This window comes from Hyaena hyaena, unplaced genomic scaffold (assembly GCF_003009895.1).
Source record: "Hyaena hyaena isolate Hyena2069 unplaced genomic scaffold, ASM300989v1 scaffold_385, whole genome shotgun sequence".
Lineage (NCBI taxonomy): Eukaryota > Metazoa > Chordata > Mammalia > Carnivora > Hyaenidae > Hyaena > Hyaena hyaena.
In genome coordinates, this window is record NW_024081022.1 from 1,569,558 (window position 1) to 1,596,741 (window position 27,184).

General features: G+C 59.6%; 1 protein-coding gene across 7 annotated transcripts in view; it reads right to left on the reverse strand.

The window, feature by feature from the left end:
* The window catches only part of ARHGEF11 (Rho guanine nucleotide exchange factor 11), an 87,864-nt gene that overhangs the window by 20,873 nt on the left and 39,807 nt on the right, over positions 1–27,184 (reverse strand). For 5 of the 7 annotated variants that reach the window (XM_039251461.1, XM_039251459.1, XM_039251460.1 and 2 more), the window contains exons 2-15: positions 21,859–21,956; positions 20,913–21,011; positions 15,124–15,173; positions 14,433–14,490; positions 13,550–13,728; positions 12,886–12,957; positions 8,622–8,741; positions 7,188–7,233; positions 6,686–6,762; positions 5,363–5,500; positions 2,568–2,642; positions 2,276–2,377; positions 1,343–1,441; positions 177–219 (exon numbers count right to left, since the gene is read on the reverse strand). In XM_039251461.1, coding sequence (XP_039107392.1) covers positions 177–219; positions 1,343–1,441; positions 2,276–2,377; positions 2,568–2,642; positions 5,363–5,500; positions 6,686–6,762; positions 7,188–7,233; positions 8,622–8,741; positions 12,886–12,957; positions 13,550–13,728; positions 14,433–14,490; positions 15,124–15,173; positions 20,913–21,011; positions 21,859–21,956 — 1,256 coding nt within the window. Of the gene's footprint in view, positions 1–176; positions 220–1,342; positions 1,442–2,275; positions 2,378–2,567; positions 2,643–5,362; positions 5,501–6,685; positions 6,763–7,187; positions 7,234–8,621; positions 8,742–12,422; positions 12,540–12,885; positions 12,958–13,549; positions 13,729–14,432; positions 14,491–15,123; positions 15,174–16,523; positions 16,641–20,912; positions 21,012–21,858; positions 21,957–27,184 lie in introns of those variants that run through there. The other 2 variants (XM_039251463.1, XM_039251464.1) reach the window with 2 other exon arrangements.

Genomic DNA, 27,184 nt, shown 5'->3' on the forward strand with positions numbered 1-27,184 from the left:
GTGCCCAGAAAGGTCCAGGGGAAGGCCGGCAGAAACAGGCTCAAGGCTGATGGGGCAACCGCCCTGCCCTTTCCCTCCTAGAGGAGGGCTGCCCAGGGATGGGGGCAATGTGCCCTCTGTGCTCTGGAGCCTCCCATGGCCCAGGATGAGACTCACTGGCCAATGAGCCGACTTACCAATTTCAGCCTGCAACATCTCTGGGACCTTCACTCTCAGCGGCTGGAAGAGAGCAGAGTGGGGGCGGGGGCAATAAGGCCCACAGCCCGGGGTACACGGGAGACGCTGCCCGGCGGCAGGGAGGACTGCAGCACCCCCTCTCCTTCTCTGACACACGGCCCACCATCCTCCCCTCTGCCCCTCGGAAGCCTGCGCTCGAGCATGAAGCTACAGGGCGAGCGGGGCCATCCTCTGGGGCACGTGCAGGCTTCCCACTTTGCCTCACGGACATCGGGTGTGCGGGATGCAGAGGGGCAAACTCGGCAGCAAGGGGGCAAGTTTACCAGGCCCTGTCTGCTCCCTCCGGTCAGCAGTGTCCCAGGGAGCAGAGGGCAGGGGCCCTGAACGCGCGGCCAGGCTGGTTCTGCAACCCCCGCGAGGCACAGCCAGCAGCGGCCACCCCCGTGCAGACCCACCAGAGGGACACTTCACTCCCCAGGCTCGTTACTCCTGCCCGCTTGTGTTCTGGGACTGGAATTTGGGATTAGTGTGGTTGCTCAGAGCGTGGCATCTGTGACACGCTGCCCCGTGCAGGCAGGGGCCGCCCTGTCCATGCAGCCACCCTAGCCTCCTCCTGGGAAGCCCGCTCTGGGCTGAGCACGAGGACCCCGGCTCTGCACCTGGGCTCATGGATCCCGGCCACCTGGTGTCTCTGCAGGGAGGACCCCGCGGGGACAGGCGGGCAGAGGGAGGACCCCGTGGGGGGGGGTACGGGCGGGCAGGGGGAGGACCCTGCGGGGGGGGTACGGGCGGGCAGGGGAGGGGGCAGGGGAGGACCCCGCGGGGGGACGGGCGGGCAAGGGGAGGACCCCCCGGGGGGCGGGCGGGGAGGACTGCAGGCAGCCAGCACTGACATGGGGACAGGAACCAGGATTTGGCACAAATTATCTCCAAACGTCTTGAGACTCAACGTGCACTACAGGTGGCCACTCACGGGGCAAAGGGGCCAGGAGAGGAGCTCAGGCCTGAGAGCAGGGCCGGGAGCGGGACCCAGGCGCTGTCAGCCCCAACTTCTCCTGAAGAAGCAGCCTCCATCCGGCCTGATGGTATGGCTTCACTCTGCCTCTGCTCCTGAGCGGCCACCAGGAGAACAGTAAAATTGTAATTCAACCCATGACCGGCTTACCGCGTTCTTCTCCAGGAAAATACTCCAGATGTCTTTCCCCAAGCTTCGGGAATCCCTGGGGGTCGCCTGCTGATACACTTCGGCACACAAGTAAAACAGCTAGGAGGAGAGAGGAGGGGGCTGGAGCGCTGTTCTCAGTGGCCCCTCCGTGGAGCAGTGATTCCACCTCCAAGGGACAACGGGCAGGCAGTGCCTGGAGGCCTTTCTCTGGAAAGGTGTGGGGCACCTAGTAGGTGGAGCCTAGTGATGCAGCTGAGAACGGAAGATGCACAGGACGGCCCCCAACAAAAAATCCTACGGCTCAATGTCATCACGCTGAGGCTGGGAACCGTGGCTTGGGCCCCAGAAACCTCTGCTCAACCCCACACCCCCTGCCATCTGCCCATTGGCTTCCAACACAGGCACCCTGAACACCAGCGTTTTGCCCGGGGCCGGTCTGTATCGTGTTCTCCGCGGGCTGCGTCCTACTTGTGTCTGTGACGTGCCGGAGGCTCCGACACACAGCACGGGGACCCACACGCTGCGCTCCCGGCCCTGAAGGCCAACAGCCGCTGTGCCTTGTGAGGAACACGATACCCGCCCCTCCGGTCCATCCCCTTCCTTCCGAGCAGCTGAGCAGCAGGAAAGAAGCGGCCGAGACAGCCGGCCCCGAGCCCTGTCCCAGGGCACCCCACTCCCTGTACACCCGTCATCACCTCTGTCCCCTCGCCCCTCGTTAAGCCTCCCGCAGGAACGTCACACGTCTGCAAGGCCAGGGCCACTCTAGACCGTCTCCGAGTGGACGGAGAAGGCTGGCGGCTCTCCTGGCCTCTGTCCCTGCGCCTCCTGACGCCCTGACGCGCTTGGCGGTGCAGTCTTCCTGACTGACCTGCACCTTCGTCCCTGTCTGTCTCTGTCCTCGAGCGGCCTGCTGGCGCACCAGAAGGGACTTACCAGGGGGCTGGGGTCCGCCTGAGAGAAGATGTACCGCAGGAACACGCCCAAGTGGGCTGGCCGGGCCTTCAGCTTCTCGAGGTCCTGGAATATGATGTCGCTCTGGAAGGCAGATGCAGGCGGGGCTGTGGAGCGCAGGGCGGGGGACAGCAGCACGGCCTGCAGCTCCGCCCCCACGGCCCCCGCCCCTGGCGCCCACCCTGTGCCCCTCACGGCCAGCGTGGGTCTAACAGCTTCTAGTCAACAGCAGCAGTGTGACGATGACGAAAGCGGAGAATCAGGGAACCGTTACCTCGTTGTTGAAATAACCCGCGTCACAGTCTTCCTCTGGGCCTATGATTAAAGGCTTTGGGCTCTGGTCTGTGCCCTGCAGAGAGAGTCCAGGCGCAGGGGGGTCAGGGGCCCAGGGGCCCGCACCATAGCTGTGTGGTGGGGTGCTGGCATCCCCCTTCCTCCCCTCATCTCAGAGGACAGACCTCCGTTTTCAGCGACCAGAGTCGAGGACTCTGGCCAGGGAGGCACAGGGATGTGCACGCAGAGACAGGAAGTGAGAAAAGGCGCCCTTCCTGTTTGCGAAAGACCCCAGGACATAGCGCCAGCTCCTGGGGCCGTGGCCTGGGGCTCTGTGGTCCCTTCAGCAGCCATGCCCATGTCCGCCGCGGCCCACAGCGACCAGGCGCCGCTGGGCACTCGCCGCTCCGTCTCCATCATAGGACAGCTTGGGACCCATCTCTACCTCCTGGAGCAGGACGGGGCGGAGACAGCCAGTCCTTCCCCAGGTTGGCGGCTCAGTCCCCTGGCCTGCTCAGGCTCCACGGACCTCCATGGCCTGCCTGAATATTCCAGACCTCTGAGCATGCCTTTCTTCCCTTCCTCCTTGGGCCGGTGTTACTAGAAGCCCAGCCTAACTCGTGTGTGGTACCTGTCAGGTGCGCAAGTTCATTCTGCACAGACTGATTTTCAGATGCTTCACTGGATGAGCTTTCTCCTGAAGGTTCTACAAACTTTTAAAGCTTTTCCACCACTGTTTTCCACTGAATTCAATCTGCCTCATTTCCAAGCATTCCCCAATAAAGGCCCTGCTCTGGAGCCCGTCTGGACATGGCCACTTCTTCCAGGCCTGTGATGCCCTCCCACCTGACTTGCTCAAAGGGCTTTTCCTGACAGTGCCTCCTGGAAACTCATCACTCATTGTTATCCTGATATTCGCAGACTCGACGCTCAGAATGACAGTGTCCCAAAACATGAGACCCAGAAGGCACGTCAAAGATCCGTGAGGCGCTCACTGCCAAATGAAAACGTGAGGCCCGGACAGCCTGAACGGCCTCCTCTCCTGTGACACCCGGGTGTCTGCATCCCTTGGGGTCCAGGGCTGGTGGACAGCCACTTCTGGCTCTACTTGGCTCGCTGGGGGAACCTGAAAACACCAGGTTTTTGCTTGTTGTTGGGGGGGGAGATTTGTTTTTTAAAGTCTTTAGAAATATGCAATTTTTCTTATTACAAAAGCAGAATATGCTTATTAAAAAAATGAGACACTGTACGATTATGCAAAATGGAACAGTTCCCCCGACTCCGCCCACCCCTGCCCTTATTAGCACAGATTATGAGTAAGAACGCAGAACAGGGGGCGCCTGGGTGGCTCAGTTGGCTAAGCATCTGACTCTGGACTTTGGCTCAGGTCATGATCTCAGTTTGTGTGTTCGAGCCCTGTGTCGGGCTCTGTGCTGACAGCTCAGAGCCTGTTTGGGATTCTTACTCCCTCTCCCTCTCCCTCTGCCCTTCCCGCCAACATGTGGTCTCTCTCTTGAATAAGCAAGTTAAACACAAAAGCAAACTAAGAACTTGGAACCACAGTATAGCTGCTCTTATGGTTCAAAAATAACAACTTAGTTTTCTGAAACGGACAGATTCAGAGAAGGAGAAGAGAACTCTACGACCAGTTACTGCACGCGTGCTGCCATTGGCTGCCCAAGGGGGACCTCGCTCAGGGGCAGGATGTGCACTGGGCATGGCCCCCGCGGTGGTCCCGAGGGAGGGCAGTGGGGGGAGGAAGCGGCCCGCGCTCAGGAGACGGCGCTCCAGCTGAAGCTCCGTGAACGAGTGGAGGCCTGGGGCGGCCCCTCAGCCTTTCTCTCACCAGGTGGACTCTGACGCTCACCTCCCTTCCGGGTGGGGAGAAGGAAGGGGATGTTTTCTGAGGGGCCGAGCCCAGCAGCTGGCGCACCAGGCATGTTGCATGTTAGATCCACTCCCCTGCCTCCCCCCCAAGATCCCAAATGAGCTCACCTCTGCCCCTGGATAAAAGCAGAGCCCCCAATAGTGTGCGATGTTGGGTTTACACCGGGTAATGGCAGAGATCATTGACAAGTAAGTGTAAAGCTTCAAGAAGTGAGTTAGCTCAGAGAAAAACCCAGAGCAACGTCATGGACTTGGTTAGAGGATGAGGGAAAGGCCATCGTGGCGGTGACAGGTGAGCGGGAAGAGAGACAGCTTTACAAAACCAGAGCCCCGCGTGTCACTGGTACAGAACAGCTTCCGCCACAACAGTGACACGCAGCTCCCTCAACAGCCCAGACCCTTGGCGCGCTTCCTGTGCTGAACTCAGAGCTCTCTTCCCGGGACTCCTCTTATGGTCCCACCCTTGGGGACAGCAATTCCCAATCAGGTTTTTAGGACCGTGGGGCCACAGGAAGTGCCCTGGGGACGCGGGAGCTGAGTTTTTATTTGTCTGCGGTAGTAGGGTGCCAAACAAGGGTAAGACTTTGTGTAAGAAAAAGGATTCTGCTGCAGAAAGAGAAAACTGGAAAGTAGTGCTCTGGAGGAAGACTGCACAAATCCGTCTGCTGCTCTACGTGGACAGCCGTCTGCTCTGCGACGTCCCTTCCCTTCCCCGCACATGTACTCGCTGGCTTCGTATAGTCCGAGACAGAGTTCAAGCACCCACTTAAGCCATGTTCTTCCTTCCCTTTTGTTCTCTAGGCAAAAGTCTATCTCGAAGCGGGTTTAGCCTGAGGATTCCAGGCCATGCACTGGAACGTGGTTGGGGAGGAGGGGAGAGAAAGCCGCAGGGGGCTCTGGACCCCTCACCTGGTCACTGGCGCTGGGCACTGGTGCATCCGAGCCCTGCCGCCGGTGGTGCTGGGCCACCCTGGCCATGATCACCGGGGAGGTTCGGGGACTGTCCGGCCCAGGGTCTGATAAGGCGGAGTTCCGATTCTTCAGCGCCTAGAGTAACAAAGAGCCCATCAGAAACCGCTGCTCCGCTCGTGCGGTGGAGCCCATGGCCAGCGGCACACGGACATTCCTCCGCGCCCGCCACTGCTCGGGGCCCGCCGTTAGAGAGCACCTGGCTCAGCGCTCACAACCGCCTTTTGAGGCAGATGCGACCTCTCCTCCTGCTTCTCACACAAGGAAACTAAGGCTCAGGGAGGTCATGAGGTTTGCTGAAGGTCGGGACCCAGCCACGGGTGTTCCCTGGAGCCGACAGCTCACAGCCTTCCGCCCTATGCCAGGTCGCCTCTCGGACACCCAGTCCTCAGGATGCGTCGACTTCGGACTGTCTAAGTCCCTCCCCACTTCGGTCTTTCCCACAGACGGATCCTTGCGCATTATGTTCACCGTCTTCCCACGGATGGATAGCAGCAGCAGGGAAATGCTAACACAATTCTAGCTATTACATAAAGCTACGGTGTAAGTGTGTTAATTAACCTGGCTAAGCAGATATCTTACTGACACCATGATTACTTCTTCCCTTCATTCGTGCTTTCACTCTGCACCTCATATTTGCAGTTTTCATATGCAAATAGAGAACAGCTCAGAAATAACGAGGGGCCAAAACCTGAAATTCTTCTGACCACTCCAGAAAAGATGAGCTGTTCAAGTACAGTGGGGTCTGTGACCGAGAGAGAGAGGGTGAGAAAGAGAGAGAGAGAGACAGGGAGAGAGAGGGAGAGACAGGGAGAGAGAGGGAGAGAGAGGGAGAGAGGGAGAGAGGGAGAGGGAGAAGGAGAGGGAGAGGGGGAGGGAGAGAGAAAGAGGGAGGGAGAGAGAGAGAGAGAGAGAGAGAGGCTGCTCTGCCTCGGCCAGCTCAGGGGGTTCATCAGAGAGGAAGACCCCTGTGTGGGGTCAGGTCGTGTGTGGGGTCAGGTTGTGGTTTTCAAGGATAGGCTCTGTGCCTCACGCTCAGAGGCTCTCTCCACACCGTCTAGCTTCCTGCCCTGGACTCCTTACGGAACGGAAGCCAGGTGTGATGGCCCACACGCAAGGCACACGTGGAGCCCCTTCTGTGCCCAGAACGGTGACCAGAACCCCTGCAGCTGGAAGCATGCGCAGAGCTCGCAGGACCGCTGGGCGCCCGGAGGGCGGATGCCGACCATGGGTTCAGACGGGCGGCCCCCTGCAGGCACTCACCTCACTGAGGGAGGGGAGACGCTCTGTCCCAGAGTCCAAGCCGCTGTCCCCCTCCTGGGAGTCCAGAGAAAGCCGGCCTGGGAAGGAGACAGATGACGTGGGAGGTGGCGCTGTGGCCTGGGGGGCCCGTGGGCAGGGCAGGAGGGCCAAGTGCCGCCTTCCCTCCTTTCTGGGTTTGCTCAGGTCGAGTGCTCCACACCTGGCTCTCCCCCACCGGCATGCCTGTGCCCAGGCAACGTCAGTCTGCAACGAGGCTCCACAGGGCCTGATCACCGTCGTCACGGTACCTGCCTGGCCCTCAGCCGTCGGCGCTGTGGTTCTGCACCCACGTCTACCATCTAAACCGCCCCCACTGCCCCTACACGTGGATGTCACCTTCTCTCCCTACGCTCGCGCCCGGAGAACAGAGCCTACGGTCAGTCTTTCCTGAATCGGCCCCATGGGGAGGGGACAGCGAGTAGGGAACCTGGACCCTGGAGTACGGAGAGCGGGGCAGGCTCACCTTCTGATGATCGCTGGCTGGTGTCACCATACAGGGGCAGCAGGTCCTAAGAAGGAAAGGTGCAGAGGGTAGCAAATTCTGCAAACCTCTCCTCTACTTGTTCCCTCCTCCCGGCACCCCTTCCCTCAATCTTTGCACACAGTATCTGCTGCAGGGAGCAGCGGCTGCGGCTTCATTGCCTAAAAACGCCCAGACTGGGCAGTTATTGCTCTGTGGGTGGTGGGGGGAGGATGGTGCAAAGGAAGAAAGTGTCCAAACCCAGGGACTTGCCCCCCTGGACCTCAAAGTGTCTGCTGCCTTGGTTCGGCCAGACACAGGAGCTTCCCGTCAGGAAAGCTGGGGCCTGAGGGCAGCCGAGGAAGGCCAGCCGCTACCTGCTGCCGATGGACAGACAGGTCAGGCCGTGGGGAGGGGGCTACGGTGACAGCACCCTGCTGCTCGTGAAGCCATTCTAGACCTCGTCCAGGCTTTCAGGAAGCCCGAGGCAGGGACAGCTCTCTACTCTAGTCAAAGAGCGCAGAGACCTCATGTGATGTGCCCAAGCTACACAGCAGGAAAACAGATGCTGGGGCCGGCGACCCGACTCGCCACCCTGTGGACCACACGGGTGCACATGGTGGCAGGGAACACGCTCCTCTCTGGCAGCGCCCGCCCTGCCCCCGCCAGGCCCTGCTGTGACCTCCGTCTCAGACAGGACACCGAGGCTCCCACATGGTACGGAGCCTGCCCCCGTGCTACAGAAGGTGAGCACGGGACCTGAGCTACCAGCCGCGCGATACGGACTGTCCTTCAGAAAACAGCAGTGTGCGCTGGACTGGCCTGCTGTTCGCAGACATTTTGATCAGGATGCTCTAACCCTCACACCATCTCTACCAGCTCTGGCAAAACTATTCTTGGAAATCTTAAAGTTTCTGGAAGATTCCTTCGTATATACCCAAAGAGTTAAGGCCTGACGGGGATTCGAGTGGATGCTAATGACGACGCCCCTGATTAGGACAGGTAAGGACACTCCTCTGAGGCCTTCCATGGAAAGGTCAGCGCGGGGGGGTCCCGCACTTGGGCTGACGTGGGAAGTGCTGGGACAGGGCTGAAGGGCCACCGTGTGCGGTCACTCAGGGACGGCCGTCAGCATGGAGGACAGCACTGGGGAGCCGGGGACAGGAGACTGAAGCCACTGGCCCAACCCAGTCTGTGTGGATTTCCTTCTGCCACAAACTCGTGGGGGGCAGGAAGGGGCCTCTTCTGCCGGCACCCCCAGACAGGGCTCAGCCCTTTGGCTCTGGAGAAGGAGTTACTGCCCTGTGCTCCCCGTGAAATGGTGAACACTCACGGGACCCCCGGGGTCTGTGCGGCCCCAGCCTCTCCTCCGCGCTCTGTCCCCGGCCTGCGCGGTGCCCTCAGGCCCCCTCCTGGAGCTGAGCCGGCGCCACTCACCGCCAAGCCACCTGTCTCCTGCTGGATCTTGCGCTGTAACTGAGTGACGCGCCTCCGGGCACCCTCCATCTGCTCCTCCAGCGGGCTGGCCGGGTTCCGGCTGTACACCTCACAGATCCGCTGCGGATGGGCCAGGACGACACGGGAAAGGCAGAGGGTGGTCAGGGGAGGATGGATGACTCACAGGGGGGCAGGGGGACGGGGAGTTACCCCCACAAAGCGGCGTGGAGACTGAGAAATGTCACAGGAGGTGCTGAGGGGGCTGACGGGACGGCCCTGGCGCCCTCCCCGCTCCTGCTCAAGTGCAGGACGTGCAGTGTCCATGGGGACAGGTGGCTGTGTCACAGCCCGGGCTCTGCGCTCAGGGAGGCAGGACTGTGAGCTCTGCCACCTGTGCTCACTAGGCTGTGTAGACCCGTAAGCTTGACCGGGTCCTCGTGGATAAAACAGGGATGACTGGGAGGCCTGGACGCCATCACATCTGAGAGGATGTAGCAGGGGCAGTGACTAATTTCACTCCGAAGGGAGTGCCCGGCTCACAGTCAAACAAGACGGCAGGTGCGCATGTTCTCGAAGCTCATCTGGGGCCCCTGTGCCACCTGACAACCCCCCACTTCTCGTTCCGTCCTGTCCAAGCCGCCCGGCACATGACCTCACGGCCCTTGGAGAGGCCCTGCCCGCGGCCCCGGGCTCTGCTGAAACACTGCTCGCACCCCCTTCCCCCAATGGCTCCTTCCCCCCATCCCACGAGCACATGAAGCCCTGCCATCAGTTATGACTCTGCCCTCAGCCCTTTGTCCCTCTATCCACGGGCACGTCTCCAGACAGGGGTCCACCCTCAGGGCCCACCCTGCAGCCTGTAAATGACCCAACTGTTACTCCTCCAAGGAGCCCGATGACCCAAGGCCAGAGGCAGAGGCCCAGCCCCGGGCCATCACCTGTCAAGAGCCCCTGCCTCGGCCACCCTGGTGCGTCCCCCCTCCCATGCTACCCGCAGCCTCGCCTAGTTTCTGCCCCACCTGGCGCCAGCCATGCCAGTGCATGACGCGCACGCGCAGACCCGAGGCGTGGCCCTGGTCTTTAAGGAGCTTAGTCCCACAGGGAGGACGGAGAACTGAAACCTGAACTCGACAGCAGCCACAGCAGCGATGTTACGGGCGGTGCATGTGTGGGAAGAGCACCAGAGCTCCGTGTTCGATGCCTGTGTGGTCTCTTCCTCTCGCACTGGCACCCTGGGTGACACCACCCGTTCCCCACTTTCAACTACCCTCAGGCTGAAGATGCCTGAACCTCTCTCTCAACCCTGCCCTCTCCCTTGAGGCTCAACCCTATTATGTCCACAGGCTGGGTCCACGAACTTTTCATCTGAATGTCGCACAGGCCCCCAAAGCTGACCTTCATTTGCTGCCCCTGGACCCTGCCCCACCCGTCTGCCTCCCGCCACCAACGGCACCCAAACTCGGGGGTCTTCGTCCCTTCTTCCCCGCCACCTCCCCCTTGCAGGCAATCCGTACAGCCGTCTGACCTCGGGAGATGACCTCGGGGCCCCCATGTTTCTGTGCTTGCTCCTCCTGTTCCCGTTCAACCCCCTGGACAGCCGCGGGACGGCCTCCTGGTGTGTCCGCGCACTGAACACACATCTCTGGGGCTCGGTCGTGTGGAGGTGCGATCGCTCCCCTACTCACTCCGCTGACCGATCCCATGGCCTTCAGAATAAACCCCAAGCTCAGGTGGAATTCAAGGCCCAAAGTACGTCCCAGAGGAAACAGACGGAACCCAAACTCCAGTGCTCCCTCAGGAGGCCAGCTCTGATTACTGCGTGATTATCCCTTCCTTTGGGCCTCCACGCACTTAAAAACCCTCGTAAAAAACTGTTGACGTGTGATTCACATAACATAAACCTCACCATTCTTTAAAATGGTGTACAACTCAGTGGTTGGGAGCGCACTGGTGGAGCGCACAAGCTGCCACGCAATGCCGGGACACGACCACCAGCCGCCAGGACAGTGGCCGCTCTCAACTTCCCTCCTCCTCCAGCCCCGGAACCACTAATTTACTTTCTGCCTTTACAGACTCTCTGTTCTGGACTTGCACGCACGTGTCATCCGACAAGCTGGGGCCTGTGCCCGGCTCTCTCAGGGGGCCTCACGCGTGCCGGGTCCCCTCGTGTTGCAGCGTGAGTCTGGCCTGGTTCAGGCTGAGGGCCACCCCATCGTTCGGACAGGCCAGCTCGGTTCACCAACAGCTTCTGGACTGTGTCTGCTTTGCGGCTGTCAGGATCAATGGTATTAAGAACGTTCACGTACTGACTTCTGCTTGGATGTGTTTCCAGTCCTCCTGGGCTGTACCCGGGAGGGAACGGAAGGGTCGGTGTTCCTCTGCAGTCAGTATTTTGAAGAACCGCCAGGACGTTTCCACAGTGGCTGGGCGCCCGCACCTCCTCACCAGCAGTGGTGGGAGCACACGACCAAACACACACGCTGCTCTCGCCTGTCACTTTGTCGTCCTGGCTGTAACCACCCTAGCAGGTATGGGGCAGAGCTGTGCGGTTTCGATGGTGTCACCCCAATGACTGATGACGCTGAGCACCTTCTCGTGGGCTTGCTGGCCGTCGCTACGCCCTCTTTCCTGGACTGTCTGTTCAGACCCTTTGCAACTTTTAAAGGGGCTCATGTGCCTTTTCATTATTGAGCTTTGAGAGTCCTTTACATATTCTGGTACTCGCTCCTTACTGGATACTTGAGCTGCAAGGGTTTTCTGCACTCTGTGGGCTTTTTACTTTCTTGACAGCGTTCTTTGATGCATGAAGGTTCTGAATTTGGATGAAGTTCAATTTAATTTATTTTATATTTTTCGTTGCTTCTACTTTTGGTGTCTTATCTAAGAAAACACTGCCTGAACCAAGGTCATGAAGACTTGTACCTGTGTTTTCTTTTTAAGTTCCCTTTTTTTAATGTTTTATTTGAGAGAGGGAGAGAGGGAGAGAGGGAGAGGGAGGGAGAGAGAGAGAGAGAGACAGGATGAGCGGGGGAGGGGCAGAGAGAGAGGGAAATACAGAATCTGAAGCAGGCTCCAGGCTCTGAGCTGTCAGCAGAGCCCGATGTGGGGCTCGAACCCACGAACCGTGTGATCATGATCTGAGCCAAAGTCGGACACTTAACTGACCGGACCACCCAGGCGCCCTGAGAGTTTCGCCATTTTAAGAAATAGTTTTAGTTCTTACACGTAAGTCTCAGAATGATTGGGGACGAATTCTGTGAACTGTGTGAGGTGTGGGTCCCCGCTCGTTCTCCACGTGCGGACGGCCAGGTGGTCCAGCACTGTTTGCAGACTTTGTCCATTAAATGGTCTCGATGCCTTTGTCAGAAATCGATGGACTGTACGTGTACAGTTTAATTTCTGGACGGTGAGTCCTCTTCTCCCGACGTGTAGGCCTGTCCTGACCACTGCGTGACATGTCCACGCCTAAGCTCCTCTACTTCCTATCACGCGGGGAACCATGCCCCCTCAGTCCCCCGGCCCCTGCCCCGCCACAGACGCCACAAGGAGAGCGCCGTCTCTCGGCTATCTTGGCATCAGCGTCCCCGCCCGCCACATAGCAGACCCCGGGCCTGGACCCAGGAGTGTGTTTTCACACGTGTGTGGCTTTGGCCGACGCGGTCGCCTCACTGCCATCCCTCTGTATCTGTCCCGCACAGAAGTCCCTCTGCGAGGCCTCTCCCTGGAGCGTCCCTACACCTCCTATCTTCCACGGATTCCTCTCCTCTGTGTCCCCTGCCAATTCTCCCCTGGGCTACGAACCTTCTCCGTCAGTGCCGTCGTGCTGAGGGCAAAACTGCCCCATCTTCCCATCTCTTCACACTGACCGGCAACAGGCTTCATGTGCAGCGAACACTCAGGAAACGTGAAGTGAAACGGAGGGGGATGGGCCAGGAGCTGGCTGCCCGCCCCACTGAGAGTGCACCCCCCCGCCGGCCCCGCCTGGACTTTGCTTTCCATCCCTCCCACCAACGGGGCCCCCGCCCGCCCCACCTCCCTCCCCGGAGACCCTGAGACCGTCCTCAGTTCTGGTGCTCCCTGGCTGTGCTCTCCTCGCCCGTCACCTGGTGGCGCGGGGCCCACCTATCTACCGTTCTAACCTGACCTGGCGCTCTGGTCCCTGTTCCCCTTCTCGGTTCTGCACTGACGAACCCCACAGCCCACAGGTCCCAGCTGTTGGGGTTTGGCTGTGACGGGCTGGCTGCGGGTGTCACCGTGGCCTTACCTGTAACTCCTTTTCCTCCTGCTTCAACATATTCCGAAGGATCTGGGTGGCGTGTTTTTGGAACTCGGGATCCTGGGAAAGGAGCACAGGACAGGTGAGGGCTGGGAGTCTCGGCGAGAAAAGCCAGCACAGCAGCCTGGGTGACCTCAGCACCTCACGCCCGTCAGGGCTTCTCCGGGGCCTCCTAGAAGCCCTGGCTGTAACCGCCTCTGTCATCCAACTGCTCCCAAGTCTCCTGGGCTTCGCTGGCTCTGTCTTCTTTCCCACTGGAGGTCCCGTCCCCTCTCCCAACTGCGCCTTCTCCTTCCTCTTAGCTCAGCGCGCAGCCTTCCCTGTCCCGGGTCCACCCCCTCCTGCTGTCCGTCCTTCCCCGTACACACAGCGCTCCACGTTCCCAGCCTCTAGGCAGCCTTCCCCCCTCCCTGGTGTGTTCCACACTCCTGCAGCCACGGCTGGGCCTCCCAGGGAGCTGGGGAGCAGTGCCCTCGAGGGCCTCCTCGGGGACCCCCCCATTTAGGGGGCACGAGCCCATGGCCACGTGGAAAGGCCGGATGCGTTTGCATGGAAGGAGAAACTGAGGATGGAGCGGCCGCCTTCCTGCAGCCGGGCTTCCCGCTCTGTCCTGCTTTCCTGCCCGCGGCTGACGGGTGGGGAGGGGGCTTACCTGCAGCGGCTTGGGCCCCGTGATGTGCTGTGGAGGGGGCGGGGGCGGAGGCGGAGGTGGTGGTGGGGCCACAGGGGCGACTCGGGGGGCTCCGGCCGGGGCTGGGTCCTGCTGCAGCCCGGAGACGCTGACGGACGAGGGGGAAGAGCCCAGGAGGGTCAGTGCGACGTAGGCGCCAGCTGGAGGAAGACAGACGAGGAGGGGCCTGCTCGTGGCGCATCGTGCTGGTGGCAGACGCTCGCTCAAGCGACAGAGCGGTCCTCCTCCTCCTCCTCCTTTCATGCAGCTTAAGACTCTGCAGATGAAGTTCTCTGCACTTCAATGCCTCGCCATCCCCTGGTCCCAGCCCCCTGGCCCTGTGTTCCTGCCCCTCCTTCACTCGAACCCTCAGCCACACTTCCACCTGGATGTGGGGCTGCCCCCCCAGCCCTCACGCCCCTCACCTCATGACATCCAGCCAAGCCCCTGGCTCACGGCGGGCGTGCAGAAGCCGGCCCCCCGCCCCCTCCCCGGACCACCTGCCCACTAACTCTTTCCTCAAACCTGTTGCTTCCGTTTGACTACCTGGGCAGGCACGCCTGCTGGGTCTTCCTGGCTACAGACAGGATGTTTTTGCCTTCTCCCCCCCAAATAGGGAGCCCCTGAGAAAGGCCGTCGTGGATGGGGGGACAGTGAACGGCACTGGGGGGCCTGGCTGCAGGAGGGCACGGTCTGCCCCGGCATGCGGGAGACGGCAGGCCAGCGTCTGCATGTGCGGTGGCCGCAGGGAAAGGGGACAGGCCCAGCGGATCAGGACGACAGATGTGACCCTGGCCGCCTCTCTCACCCACAAAGGACCCGGGTCAGAGGGCCTGCCCCTCCCCCTCAGCTGTCTCCAACTCACATTTGATAAGCTTTACCACCTCCAGGTGTGAGCTGTTGGTCACCATGGTGCCGTTCACCTGTTGGGGGACAAAGGCTATTAAGTAACCGGATGGACGTAGAGGGTCCTTCTCAAGTCGGCAAAGTCACTCCTTCACAAAGCCGTCTTCCGACGCGCTCCGGACACTCCGGGCGTGGGTTCACTCTGCTCACATCCGCCCCCATTCCGTCCTCCCAGGAGCCCGCCGGGCCTGCAGCTTCGTGCACTATTTTTGGTAGGTTCCCTCCCAGCCACTCAGCCGCGCCCCTGCCACCTGCCCGGGCACGTCCTCCTCCCGGGAGGACCCAGGCGTCTCTGGGTCCTGGATCTCCTGAGCACGCCCAGGACTCGGCTGGGCGGACGGCAGGTGGCAAGGACCTCAGGTCTGCTGTGCGGGGACGGAATCCAAAGGCACTGCACCCCTCGCTCGCCTCTGCCTCTCCATCTTAACTGTCGTTTTGTTGTTCGTTAAACGAATGGGAAAAATAAAAGCCATGCCAGAAGCCCGGCTGCTTTGAGTCAAGAAAGGCGGAGGATGGGGCTCCTAGAGGCTGCCCCCGCTGCCGGCAGCACACCCCCGGCTCCGCTCGGGGCCCCACCCCCACCCCGGTGGCCCCGGCAGCCAGCGAGGCAGGAGGGCGCAGGTGCCTGCCAGAAGGGGAGGGGCACTCACCTTGATGATCCGGTCGCCCTCTTTGACACCAGCTCTCATGGCCGCCCCTCCTGTAGGGAGAAGACCTGGTCAGCAGAGCCCGGCCACCCTCCCCAGAGGTCACTGACCCTGCTCTGCAGTCCCTCCAAAAATGTCTTCTCAGCCCTTTGTGTCAGGGGTGCCTCTAATCCTGCTCCAGTGACCGTTTCAGGATGGCTCCCAGACCAGTAAGAGCTGCCTCCTGGGACCTAGGGGGAGGGAAGGTTTTACCATGTTAACTGTAACCGTTAGCATAAGAGTAGTTATTAAGAGGCATATGGACAGAAGAATGAAAACGAGAGTTTTCAAAGCCCTGAAGGGCTCAGAGGTATTCTGGGGTTCACATCAATGAGGATGGCTGTGATCGCTTGTTATTAATATTTGTTTTACACTAGTTAGTTTCTCCCTTTAAAATGGGCCACATTAAGAGCTTCTCTGATTGAGACTTAGGGAGACGCTGCCCCTTGCGGCCAGAGGTGCTGCTGGCTGTGACCGCCGTGTGGTTTCTCAATGACTCAGTCCTGGTTTGATTTACATCCAGGAGGCGTAAGAAACACGAAAGCTGAGGCAAGCTAACGAGCAGCGTAAAGACTGTTTTCGTGAATCTGCCCCAGATGATCATTCAATCTGTAAGCTGCATTCATCTGATCAAAACAAAACTCCCACAGAGCACACTAGATGCTTCTGGTCTAAAAAGAGATTCTACAGCAATGACTGCGTCCCGGTTTGGCTTTTCAGTATGAGGTCTCAAAACTACACCCTCGTCTATAGCGTGCTATTCACGGAAGAGGACTCGAAAGGAGAGGGAGATGCTCCACCCTGTGTCTGGAAACCAAAGGTGGAAAAGCAAGTATGAGACATGTGCAGTGACTTCTAATAACTTAGTGATTCGGGGAAAACCAGTCTCCAGAGTGAAGGAAGTGGAAGAGCTCTCAGCTTCGGTGAGCGAGAGTCACTGGGGGGGCCTGCTCAAAGGCGCGCCCCTTGGGAGAGAGTGGTTCAGTGACTATGGGCGTGGGCTCGGGTCAGGGACAGCAGCCATCCTGGGGTCTGGGTGATTGATGTCGGCAGGGCACCAACCACATTGTGAGGAACTGAACTAGAGAAGCCTAAGGTCAGGGAAAGACCGTAACAACCACTTCTTGCTCCTGAGAGGTCAATGCCGATGCAAACGTAGGCTCTTCTTGTCTCCTGCCCCAAACACACACACACACACACACACACACACACACACACACACACACACACACAACACTTCCCTTAACTCAGGGCTCCCTGGCAAGCCACCCATCTGCCCTGGTCTCTCTGGGTCCGGCTCTGCTTGGGCCTCATGGCAGGGACATGTAAGAGGCTGAGCTGCGCCCCAGAGACCCCCACGCTACCTGCGCGGGGCAGGCCGCGGAGGCGAAGGACGAGCAGTGGCGCCCCCACCAGCTCCGTCCCCTGCCCAGGAGCAGGGACAACACGGAAGCAGAGAAGAGAAGCGTCTCTTCAGAGCTCTGTCCTCAGACAGGAAAACAAGCGTCACAGACACAAGTTAATTCCCAAACATACAAGCCACAATTACTTACATGTGCGTGTGATCCACAGACCTCATTTTGGTCACGAATTTGAAATTCTCTTTTTATTTTTCCCATAAGCAAGTCCTAAATATTTCCCCCAAATTACTTAAAGTGTATTTTTCTTCCCACTTTGTAACGTTCTTAGTGTGAAACGCTAGCCTGCTCCCTGCCTCTCTCCTTGTGCGGGCACGACTCGTTCTACTGCACTTCGCAGGGACTGGGTTTTACACACAGAAGGTTTGCAGGAACCTGCGTCAAGCAAGCCTGTTGGCACCGTTTTTCCATCAGCATTTGCTCACTTCCTGTCTCTGAGCCATGTTTTGCGCTCACAGTCTCTAAAACTTTTCCGTTATTGTATTTTTATGGTGATCTGTGACAAGTGATCTTTTTTAAATTAAAAAAAAATTCATTTCTTTTATTGTATATATATTTTAGAGATAGCAGACACGAGTGTGCGCACCCAGGGGAACGAGGCAGAGGGAGAGGGAGAGAGAGAATCCCAAGCGGGATCCAGGATCCATGCTCGGTGCAGAGCCCGATGCAGGGCTTGATCCCCCGACTGTGGGATTGTGACCTGAGCTGAAATCAGGAGTCAGATGCTCAACCGACTGAGCCACCCACCCGGGTGCGCCTGTGATGAGTGATGTTTGACCTTCATGTGGTGACTTCCTGGGGGCGTGACAAGCAGTGCCCTGTACGCCAGTGAACATGGTGGATGCTCTGCCGGCTGCCGAGCCCATCCTCTCCTGTGCGGGGACAGGAGACGCGGCAGCGGGGACATCAGGCCGATCACTGAGCCGACAATGGCCGCTAAGTGCACAGGCGAAAGGCCGAGTCTCAGCTGTCACTTTAGATCAAGAGCTGGCGGTGATTCCGCGCAGGGTGGATGGCGCGTCCACAGCTGAGACGCACTGACCGCGTGGGCCTCTCCAGCCAATGGTTGGTTGAGTTGTGCACGAGAGGGAAGGTTCTTGAAGGAAATTATGAGTGCTGGTCCAGGGAACACGCGGCTGGTAAGAAAGCTAAATAGCTTGGGGCGCCTGGGTGGCTTAGTCGGTTAAGCGTCCGACTTTCACTTAGGTCATGATCTCGCGGTTCGTGGGTTTGAGCCCCGCGTCGGGCTCTGTGCTGACAACTCAGAGCCTGGAGCCTGTTTCAGTCTGTGACTCCCTCTCTCTCTGACCCTCCCCTGTTCACGCTGTCTCTCTCTCTCTCCTAGAAATAAATAAAACATTTTTAAAAAATTAAAAAAAAAAAAAAAAAAAAAAAAAGAAACCTAAATAGCCTTCCTGCTGATGCAGAGAAAGTGTGGGTGGTCTGGACGGAACATCAGGGGCATGGCGTCCCCGGAAGCCGGAGTCAGGCCCAGAGCGAGGCCTGGACCCACTTTAGTCTGTGGAGGCCGAGCAGGGAGGAGGCCGAACAGTGGGGGAGGCTGCAGAAAGCTGGCAGCAGCTGGGCGGCGAGGGCTCAGGAACGAGCAGCCTGCACAGCAGAGAAGCAGCGATAAGCAGCCAGTCAGATGCAGAAGCCGCCGTGAGTTCTTGGGAAGACCTGGCTAAGAGCATTCACACGGGCGGCCACGCTAACCACCAGATCCCCCGTGTAGACAGAACAGCCTCGTATAGGAAGGGGATGCCGTCTCAGGCTCTCGGGGCTCGACGGGAGACGTCAATGCCCGGTTCCCAAGCTTCAAAGGACAGACGGACTCTCGTTAGGGGCGGACGCGGCTGGTGATTGAGCTGAAGCCGATGCTCGCTGACCATTCCCCAAATCCTGGGGCCCTTAAGAATTATGCTAAATCTACTCTGTGCTCTAGAAACGGAACAACAAAGCCTGGATGATAGAACATCTGTTGACAACATGGGAGACTGGATGTCTTATGTCCACTGTTGAGACCTGTGGTGCAGGAAAATAAAAACATTTCTTTCAAAATATTACTGCTCCTGGGCGCCCAGGGGCCCTCAGTCGGTTAACCATCCAACTTCAGCTCAGGTCATGATCTCACGGTCCATGGGTTCGAGCCCTGCGTCGGGCTCTGTGCTGACAGTTCAGAGCCTGGAGCCTGCTTCGGATTCTGTGTCTCCCTCTCTCTCTGCCCCTCCCCCACTTGTGCTCTGTCTCTGTTTCTCAAAAATGAATAAATGTTAAAAAAAAAACAAACGGGGCTCCTGGGTGGCTGGCTCAGTTGGTTAAGCGTCTGACTTTGGCCCAGGTCATGACCCTGCGGTCCACGGGTTCGAACCCCACATCAGGCTCTGTATTGACAGCTCAGAGCCTAGAGCCTGCTTTGGATTATGGGTTTCCCTCTCTGTCCCTCCCCCACGTGCATGTGTGCGCGCTCTCCCTTTCCCTCTCTCAAAAATAAACTGTAAAGAATTTAAAAAACAAATAAACAAACAAAAGGAACAACGCTCCTCGACCATGACCCGGTCACCCGAGAGCTCTGATGGAGACGGACACGACACCTGTTCTGCAGCTCACGCGTCCAGGAATCATTTCGACTTTTGAGTCTTATTATTTGACAAATCACGTTTTGTGAGGCTGTGGCTGCCACAGATAATGCTCCTGCTGATGGATCTGGACAAAGCAAATTGAAAACCTCTGGAAAGGATTCATCATTCTAGATGCCACTTGGAACATTCACGGTTTATGAGAAGAGGTCAAAGCATCGACATTCACAGGAACTGGAAGAAGCAACGGCAGCCTTCACGGACGGCCACGAGGGCTCAAGGCTTCCGTGGAGGCAGAAGCACAAGTGTGGCCCAAAGACAGGGCCGAATGGCTGCGATCTCAGGATAAAACTTGAATGGTGCTTCTCAGGGAGGAGCAGAGAAAATGGTTTCCTGAGACGGAATCTACTCCTGGTGAGGACGCCGAAGCTGTCACTTCCTGGTGAAGTGACAACAAAGGACAGAGAATGTCCCAATTCTCTGAGAGGATCGGCTCCAATTCTGAAAGTCGTGCTGGGGGTAAAATGCTACCAACCAGCATCACGCGTGGCAGAGAAACCAATTCTAAAAGGGAGAGTCACTCGATGCAACAAATGTCCTTGTCTATATCTTAGGAAATGGCTACAGCCCCTAGGCTTCAGAGGCCACCACCCAGCTGGCCAGCAGCCACCAACATCGAGGCAGACCCTCCAGCAAAGACTATGACTCGCTGATTAGCAACAAGCTCCTGGCAATAAGGTGCTTGTAATGAGCCTGCGTGTTGTCTCCTCACATGTGCTGCTCCCGCACACTCAGACCAGCGCACGGTGTAGGTGTGACTTACATGCATGGAGAAGCCATAAACGTCGCTCTGACCCGCTTGGCTGCGATGCCTGCTTTCTTGTGGCGGTCGGAGCCTGAGCCGCGAGGCCTCTGAGGTGAGCCCGAATCTGTCGAGCTTAGACTCTCCGTGTCACCAGCGCCACCCCCTCGGCCACGCTGAGGTTCACCCCTGTTAGGACCCTGGTTTATTCGCGTCCCTGCCCCCACGCCCTTCCTGCTTGTCCGCTGCAGCCCGGGTCACCCCCCAGGACGGTTCCACCGCCCCACGGACCACAGGGCTTAAGTACGGGCGGCTCTTCCACTCGCAGCTGGTGGCCTGACCGCCCCGCTCCCGTGCGCTCCTGCTCTGCTCCCTTCCCTCCCACTCCCACCGGGCCAGCGGGCTCTCGCTCCCAGCTTTCTCCTCCTGAAACCCTACTGCTTCCAGGGAGGCTTCGACCACGAACTGCCCGAACACCGTTCCCAGCGCTGCCGCCTCCCAGACCGCGCAGTGCACACGTCATTTCTCTGGCCCTTTCCTGGTTAACGTTAGCGGCCCCGGCACCGGCTCGGCTGGCACGCCATCCCAAACCGTAGAGTGCTGCAGGTAAGTACGAAGATGGGCGCTCTGACCACCGCCCACGGCATCTGCCGACCCAGCCGACCCAGCACGCGGGCCTCCCTTGGGCAGCAAGGAGCATCTGAGGGCCGCTCTGCTGCTCCGCCCTTCCCAGCAGGGGGAGCGAGCGTGAAGTGTAACCCTTCAGTTCTGCTGCACGGCATCGGGAGCTGTCCCCGGACGCCCCTGGGGACCAGTTCACGGTAACTCACTCACGCCCGGCACTCTCCACGCCTCCAGGGGGCGCACACGCACGTCCTCCAATCACGCAGCAGGTCACGTACACGGCTGCCGACTACGCAGTGTCTCCCCCGGGGTAGTGGGCGCAGCACTCACCGGGCCGCACGGACTGCACCAGGACGACACGGTCCCCACTGACAGTGAAGCCGAAGCCATGCTGGTCCTTCTGGATGATGACACAGCGCTGAACAAGACCTGACGAGAGGGGACAGAGAGAAGGGTCACCAGGTGCCATCGCCGGGAGGCTGGTGCGCAGGAGCCACGACCCACCCGGGAAAGCCCTAGCTCGCCTTCCTGCAGGGAGCCTTTCCAGAAGGACCAGATTCCCCAGAAGTTTCCCGAGCAAAACCAGGGCGATGACACGGCTCCCTCTGGAGCAGCTGAAACCTGGAAGCCTCCGTGTGCCCCGTGAGAGAGGTCACCCTTCTCTGGTCACCGGGGCGTCTGTCGGGGAAGGCCAGCCAAAGAGGGGGCAGGACGGGGAAGCAGCCCCGTGACCGAAGCCCAAGGGAGGCGCGTGCTGTGGAACCCCCGGCCCGGCAGGGCAGCGGGTGGCAGCTCACAAGGGGCACCCAGGGCGGGCCCCTTGCCCGGTGCAGGGAAGGGGGCAGAGAAAGAGGGAACCCGTTATTCTCACACGCACGTCCGTCCACAAAACGTGGAAGAAAAGAAAGAAGACCATGACTGCCAAGTGCCCCCCATGGGTGCGACCAGACACCACGCCCCACACCCCGTGCACTGGACACCGCACAGCACTCTCGTGTGCCGACCTGGGCCCCCCCCCGGGATGGCTCGCGCAGGAGCTCCGCTGCTAAACCCACCTCAGGACCCTCCAGCCCTGTGCACTTGGGCGAGTGTCCAAAGCTCCCTGCTCTGTGGGGCGGGGACAGCACCCACTTCCGTGGCTGGCGCGCGGACAGACTCGACAACTTGTATAAACCGTGAACGGCAGAGCCCGACACACACCAGGAGCGCCACAGGAAGGCGGCTTTGCTCCTGGGAAGACACGCGTGCGGCTGCGCGTCAGCGCCCCCGGGGTTACCTGCGGCGTCAGAGGCGGCAGAGGCGTCACAGGGCTGGTGGAGGTGGGAAGGCGGCCTGCGTCCGGGCGCCGGGTCTCCCAAAGACAGGCTGCTTACCCTGCAGGGCAAGGATGGCACGGTGGTAAGCGGGCGGGAGGGGCCGCCTGCGGCTCCGTTAGAAGGGGCCCGGGCCTTGGGTAAAGAGAGGCCAGCCCTCTCGGCCTGTAACCCGCTTAATCTGGTGGGAGATCAGCCACGTCTACGCCACTGGCAACACCACCTGTGTGAAACCCTGGGCCGGCGGGGCGAGCACGGTCTCCTACACAGCGAGCAAGGCGCGAAGGGCACTAGCCCTGCCTGGACTCGGGACACAAGGAAGGAGCGGCGCAGACGCACGCGCTTGTGGGTCTTACCAGGCGGCAAGGGGGCTGCTGGGACAGAGAGAAGCAGCAGGGAGATGGACGCAAGGGAAAGATAGGAGAAAACAGAAAGCCAGTTAGTGTCAGGCGGTGACGGAGGACAGGGAGACCGGAGAGCAGAGGGCGGTGGAGGCCGCGGCAGACAGCCTCCCCGCTCGGGCTTTGTCTCGTCCCGTCCAGAGGGGCACTGGGACTAACCGGGGGGGTGGGGGGCTGCCATACACTTCTCTAGAAGGGACTGCGAGGGCAACAGCCAAGCCTCTGAAAACGCCCCTCCTGCTTCCGGGAGGAGCCCGGCGTCCGGTGGCAGTATTCCGGCCCACACTCAGCCGCCGCCTGCAGCCGGCCCGCGGCGCCCTGCCCGGCACATGGTGAGACCCTCGAGGTACCACAGGCCACCAGACCGGTCTTCTCGTCAACAGGAGAAGGACAAGTTCGATCACGGCCATGCCCTCTATCCGGGCAGTGTGCCTGTTGCCCCCCGGGGGTCTCCTAGGCGTGTCTGCAGCACGTGCCCCGGTAGCAGGTCATCAGTGGGGGCGCTGTGTGCAGGGGCAAAGCACCGAGTTGGTGTAAATGCTCCCACGGTGGCTGGCTGAATAAACCAGTGTGACGGTGGGACACTGACGGCAGGGCGCTCAGCTGCGTGCGACGGGAGGCCCTTAACTGCAAGGAACGAGCAGGGATGAGCTGAGGGACAAGAACAAGGCGCAGAATTCCATGCACGGGGAAAAGTGGGTTGAAGAGAGCAGAGGGGGTTGGATTTCTCTGTGTACGTTTACACACTTGCTCATGTGTGCACAAAGGATCTAAGACACCTTTAGGGGTACAGAAGAAACAGGCCCCGCTGCCTCTGAGGAAGGAGCCCGGGTGGCTGGGGCTCCTTTGCACCCTTTCAAGTCTGAGTCCCGTGAAGGAGCCAGCTCTTCAAGAACATGTGCAACCAAAGGACTTTTAAAGTTAAAAGATGGGGGTCTTCTTCCCCCCTCATCCTGGCGCCCCTCTTACCTGGACAGGTGAGCCTGCTCTTTACTGGCTGGTCTTTGGACCAGAGAGAGGACACCAAGGGAGAGGAGAGCATGGGGCCCAGGAGAGAGCATGCGGGAAAGGGGGACGAGACACAAAGAACAAAACAAGACATGAACCAGACAAGACACTGGAGATAGTTGGTTCAAAAAAAGCCACAGTCGCGTTGGGAAGGGCGAGGACGCGAACTGCCCACCACGCAGCAGTCCTCGTGCTGAAAGACAAATCCGCCATGTCGTGTGGGTGCTCGAACCTCCCAGAGCTTCTGTAGGGTGCGCGGGGCGGGGAGGCTGTGCTGCCTTCCAGCTGGGCCGCGGGCACCGCATGGAGCAGGAAGTACTGCCTGGTCCCCCAGGGGTCCCCAGGGCCCACCGCGCCGCAGGGGTCCACCGCAGGACTGCCCGCAAAGGCGGGACTCAGGACGCACTCCAGCTAATCCATCTTATTCTCGGCCTCTGCGCTTTGCCACGACCCTTCACCTGCTCTGGTTTCCGGCTCCTGCCTTTACCCGAACCGTGCCTGCTCCCCAGATGTCCCTCCTGCCACATGGCCTGTGACCACATCTGGGGCCAGATGAGCGCGCGCTGCCAGCAGCTCCAACTGCTGGCTGTCTTCAAATCACCCGCCTCCGTCAATCCCGGCCTGCCCCCCACCCCTCGACCCACGCCAGGCACCCAGCATAGCTCAGCATGTGGTAAGTGCTCTAGCATCTACGGATGACGACCATACTTGCTGCGGACATCATTCTACAACATACACACGCCACACCCTCTTGCTGCCCCCTGGACTGCGTGCGGTGCCGTGTGGCATTTACATCTCGGTGAAGCTGAGCTGTCCTAGAGCCCAGACCTGCGATGCCTAACGTCGCTGCTACAAGTATCTGTTTAAATTCACTTTTGAAATAAACTGTGTTTCCCCCCTGGACCAGCCACGCTTCCAGTGCTTACGGGCTAGCTACAGGTGGCTAGTGGTCACCACACTCACTGGCCCCCACGGCATAAGACATTTCCGTCGCTCCCCGGGACAGGACAGCGCTGTCCCAGACGCCATGTGAGGTGCCGTGTGAGGCACTGGGTGCAGACGGGGGAGGGGCATGTGCAGGACTTCAGCACAGACACTGGGGCGACCGCTCCGTCCTGCCCCCCCAGACACGGATCCTAGAATGGGCCTTACGTTAAAGGTCTTTTATTCCAGCTCATTTGCTGTCTCTAGTCGGATCCACACACCCCACCACTGGGATCCCCAGGACGGGCCTGAACCCCTCCTCCTTGCCCCCTCGGGAGAAGGCCCGTTTTCTGTTGGGACAGCTGGGGTCTCCCCCTCGCCTTGTTCAGTCTGACCCACCCCTGTAAGGAAGCCTGGAAGGGATGGGAACTCAACCTGGTTTGCTTTGCACTTGAGCTGGGCCGTGTGCTGCTCCACATAAGGGAAGGCACGCGAAGCTGCGGCCGGTGGACCTGGCTGTGGAGGACGTTAGGGGCACGGACAAGAATCACTTCAGCAACAGACGCCAACAGTTTTTTCTCTGAGAGCTTCGAGGAGGAAAAACTACCCCAGAACCGGACAGGAAGACACGCCTGCAGCAGATCAGGCGGACGGAAACAACCCGAGGGCTGTGGGTCGGCTGGGGCGTGAGCCCGAGCAGAGTGTGTGGGGAGAGACCACGGGAAGGTTAAAATCTGAGACAAGGGAAGAGGGAGAGGAGTGAAGAGCAGAGTTGGGCCGTCACAAAAGGAGAAGGGATTTTAATGGCAGGCTCCCCTCTTGATGACACTCTCGCCAAGTGTGGCAGCAGAGATCAGATTTGAATCGGCCTAAACCTGAAGGGTGCAGAGAAGGCCCGGGAGAGCGGAGACTCTCCCCCCAAATGTGCGGCTCACTAAACAGCAGCCGCAGAGATGGGAGGCCTGGCCCAGCCTCTCGGTGGGGCCCTACCACCGACCCCCGCCACCGACCCCTGCCCCGTGCGGCCAGCGGTGTTTCCACACCAGCTCCCTGCGTCGGGCCCCCGCTGACCGTGTGGCTTCTGGCCTCGGGTCTGGATGACTGGAAAAGCCCAGATTCACCGTGCCACAGTGGACCAGCCTTCCCCAGCATGGCCTCCCTGGGGCCCCAGATCAGGACCCGCGACTCGCTCCACTTGATCCCATCCCAACACCTGATGACCAGATGCGTGCGAGGTCGCCTGACACTGAAGGGCTTTTACCGAGTGGATCCGAACACTGTTGGGACTCCCTCTCCCCGTCTTCGTTCCCTGCCTCTTGGACCCTGCGCTCATTCTGCTGTGGTCCCATGACGGCCCCACCCTGTCCCCTTGGTCCTCAAGGCTCTGGTCAAGTGGCCTGGACCCCACCGTGCTCTCCCCGGCCACGGCAGCCTACGTATCCTTTACCCCAAGACTATATTCTGAAACATCTCAAGCCTGCGTGAAGGCTGAGGGGAGCGCACGAAGAGTGCCCGTAGGCCCTTCACCCAGGCTCCCCAATCAGCGTGCGTCACAGTTGCCTTATTTCCTATGATTACACATTTTCCCCCATTTCAAAGTTGCAGACAGCATGATACTTGATCCCTAAATACGTCAGCATAACCCCCCAAGACCTTCAACTTCTGCTGGACCAGTGACCTCAGCACCCAAGGAGCCACCAGCGATGCAACAGGATTACCTCGCACGGAGTCTGCGCTCAGACCCACCTGTCGTAGCGGCCTTCCACGTGGCCGTTCTCCTACAGCCTCGGACCAGGGTCCAGCCGCAGACCTCAGTCTCCTCGACACCCGGCTGACCCAGAACGCCTGCCCACCTGGTCCCTCTGAACACCGAGTGCTGGAGAGCTCGCCAGTCGCCTTATCAAGCAGCCAACAGAGGGCCGGGCGGTCTCCTCTGATTACGTTCAGACTGAGCCTCTTAAGAGAGTATTGCCTCAGTGGCTCTGCCGGGTCTGATTACTTGGACAAGGTGCGCTCCTCGGAGTTGGCAGTGGTAAAAGCGTGCTTCCCACCTCAGTCAGCAGGAAGCTGGGGTGACGGCAGAGAAGGAAGAGCCCCTGTTCTGCAGCAGCCCCTCCCCCAGCGGCCTCACTGCCCACAGGGGCTCCGGGCCTGGGCCGCGTGCTGCACTGGAGCTGCAGAAAGGCCATCTGCCCATCCCGTCCTTCCTTCTACATCTCGGGGCAGGTGCCCTTCCTTCTCTCTCCCGTAAAGAAGGCCGTCAGCTCCCTTTTCTGGAGCAGTGCCATGGAGTCATGCACTTCTTCCCGACTGCAGTGCATTACAGTCCGTTAGCATCACTTTTTTTCCTTAGGCTTATTTTTTTGGGGAATCTCTATGCCACTGCAGGGCTTACACTCATGACCCCAAGATCAAGAGTCACGGGCGCACTGACTGAGCCAGCCGGGCACCGTTTTCATCATCACATCTAGGAGCTCCTAGAGCTGCCCCCACCTAGCCGGCGGGAGCTCTCGTCCCTTTACCGGGTCACCGCGTGCCTCGGAGCACATCCTGGCCTCTGGCACAAGGTCCTCCTGGCTCACTGCGCACCTTCCCTGAGCCAGGCCCGCCATCGAATACTCCTCTAAGGACCCCTGGTTCCTTTTGGCAGGAGACACATGGAGACGGGGTCTGGGGGCCAGGTGCCCGCTGCCATGGAGCTGCTGTTCTAACAGGCGCCTTTGGGGACAGGGAAGGAAATATCTATGCAGGAAGCGCCGAGTTCACACTGGAATCTCCAGTTTGACTCCAACACGCGCCAGTCCCTCCTCTCCCGCAGCAGGAGCTGGTTCCCACGCGAGACGGCTGATGGGGTGACGCACCGGCACGCTTACTCAGTCAGTCCAGGGAGTCCCTGCAGCTCTCTGTCCCCCACGGTGTCCACCAGAGGCGCACAGCCGGGCCCACGTGCGGAAGC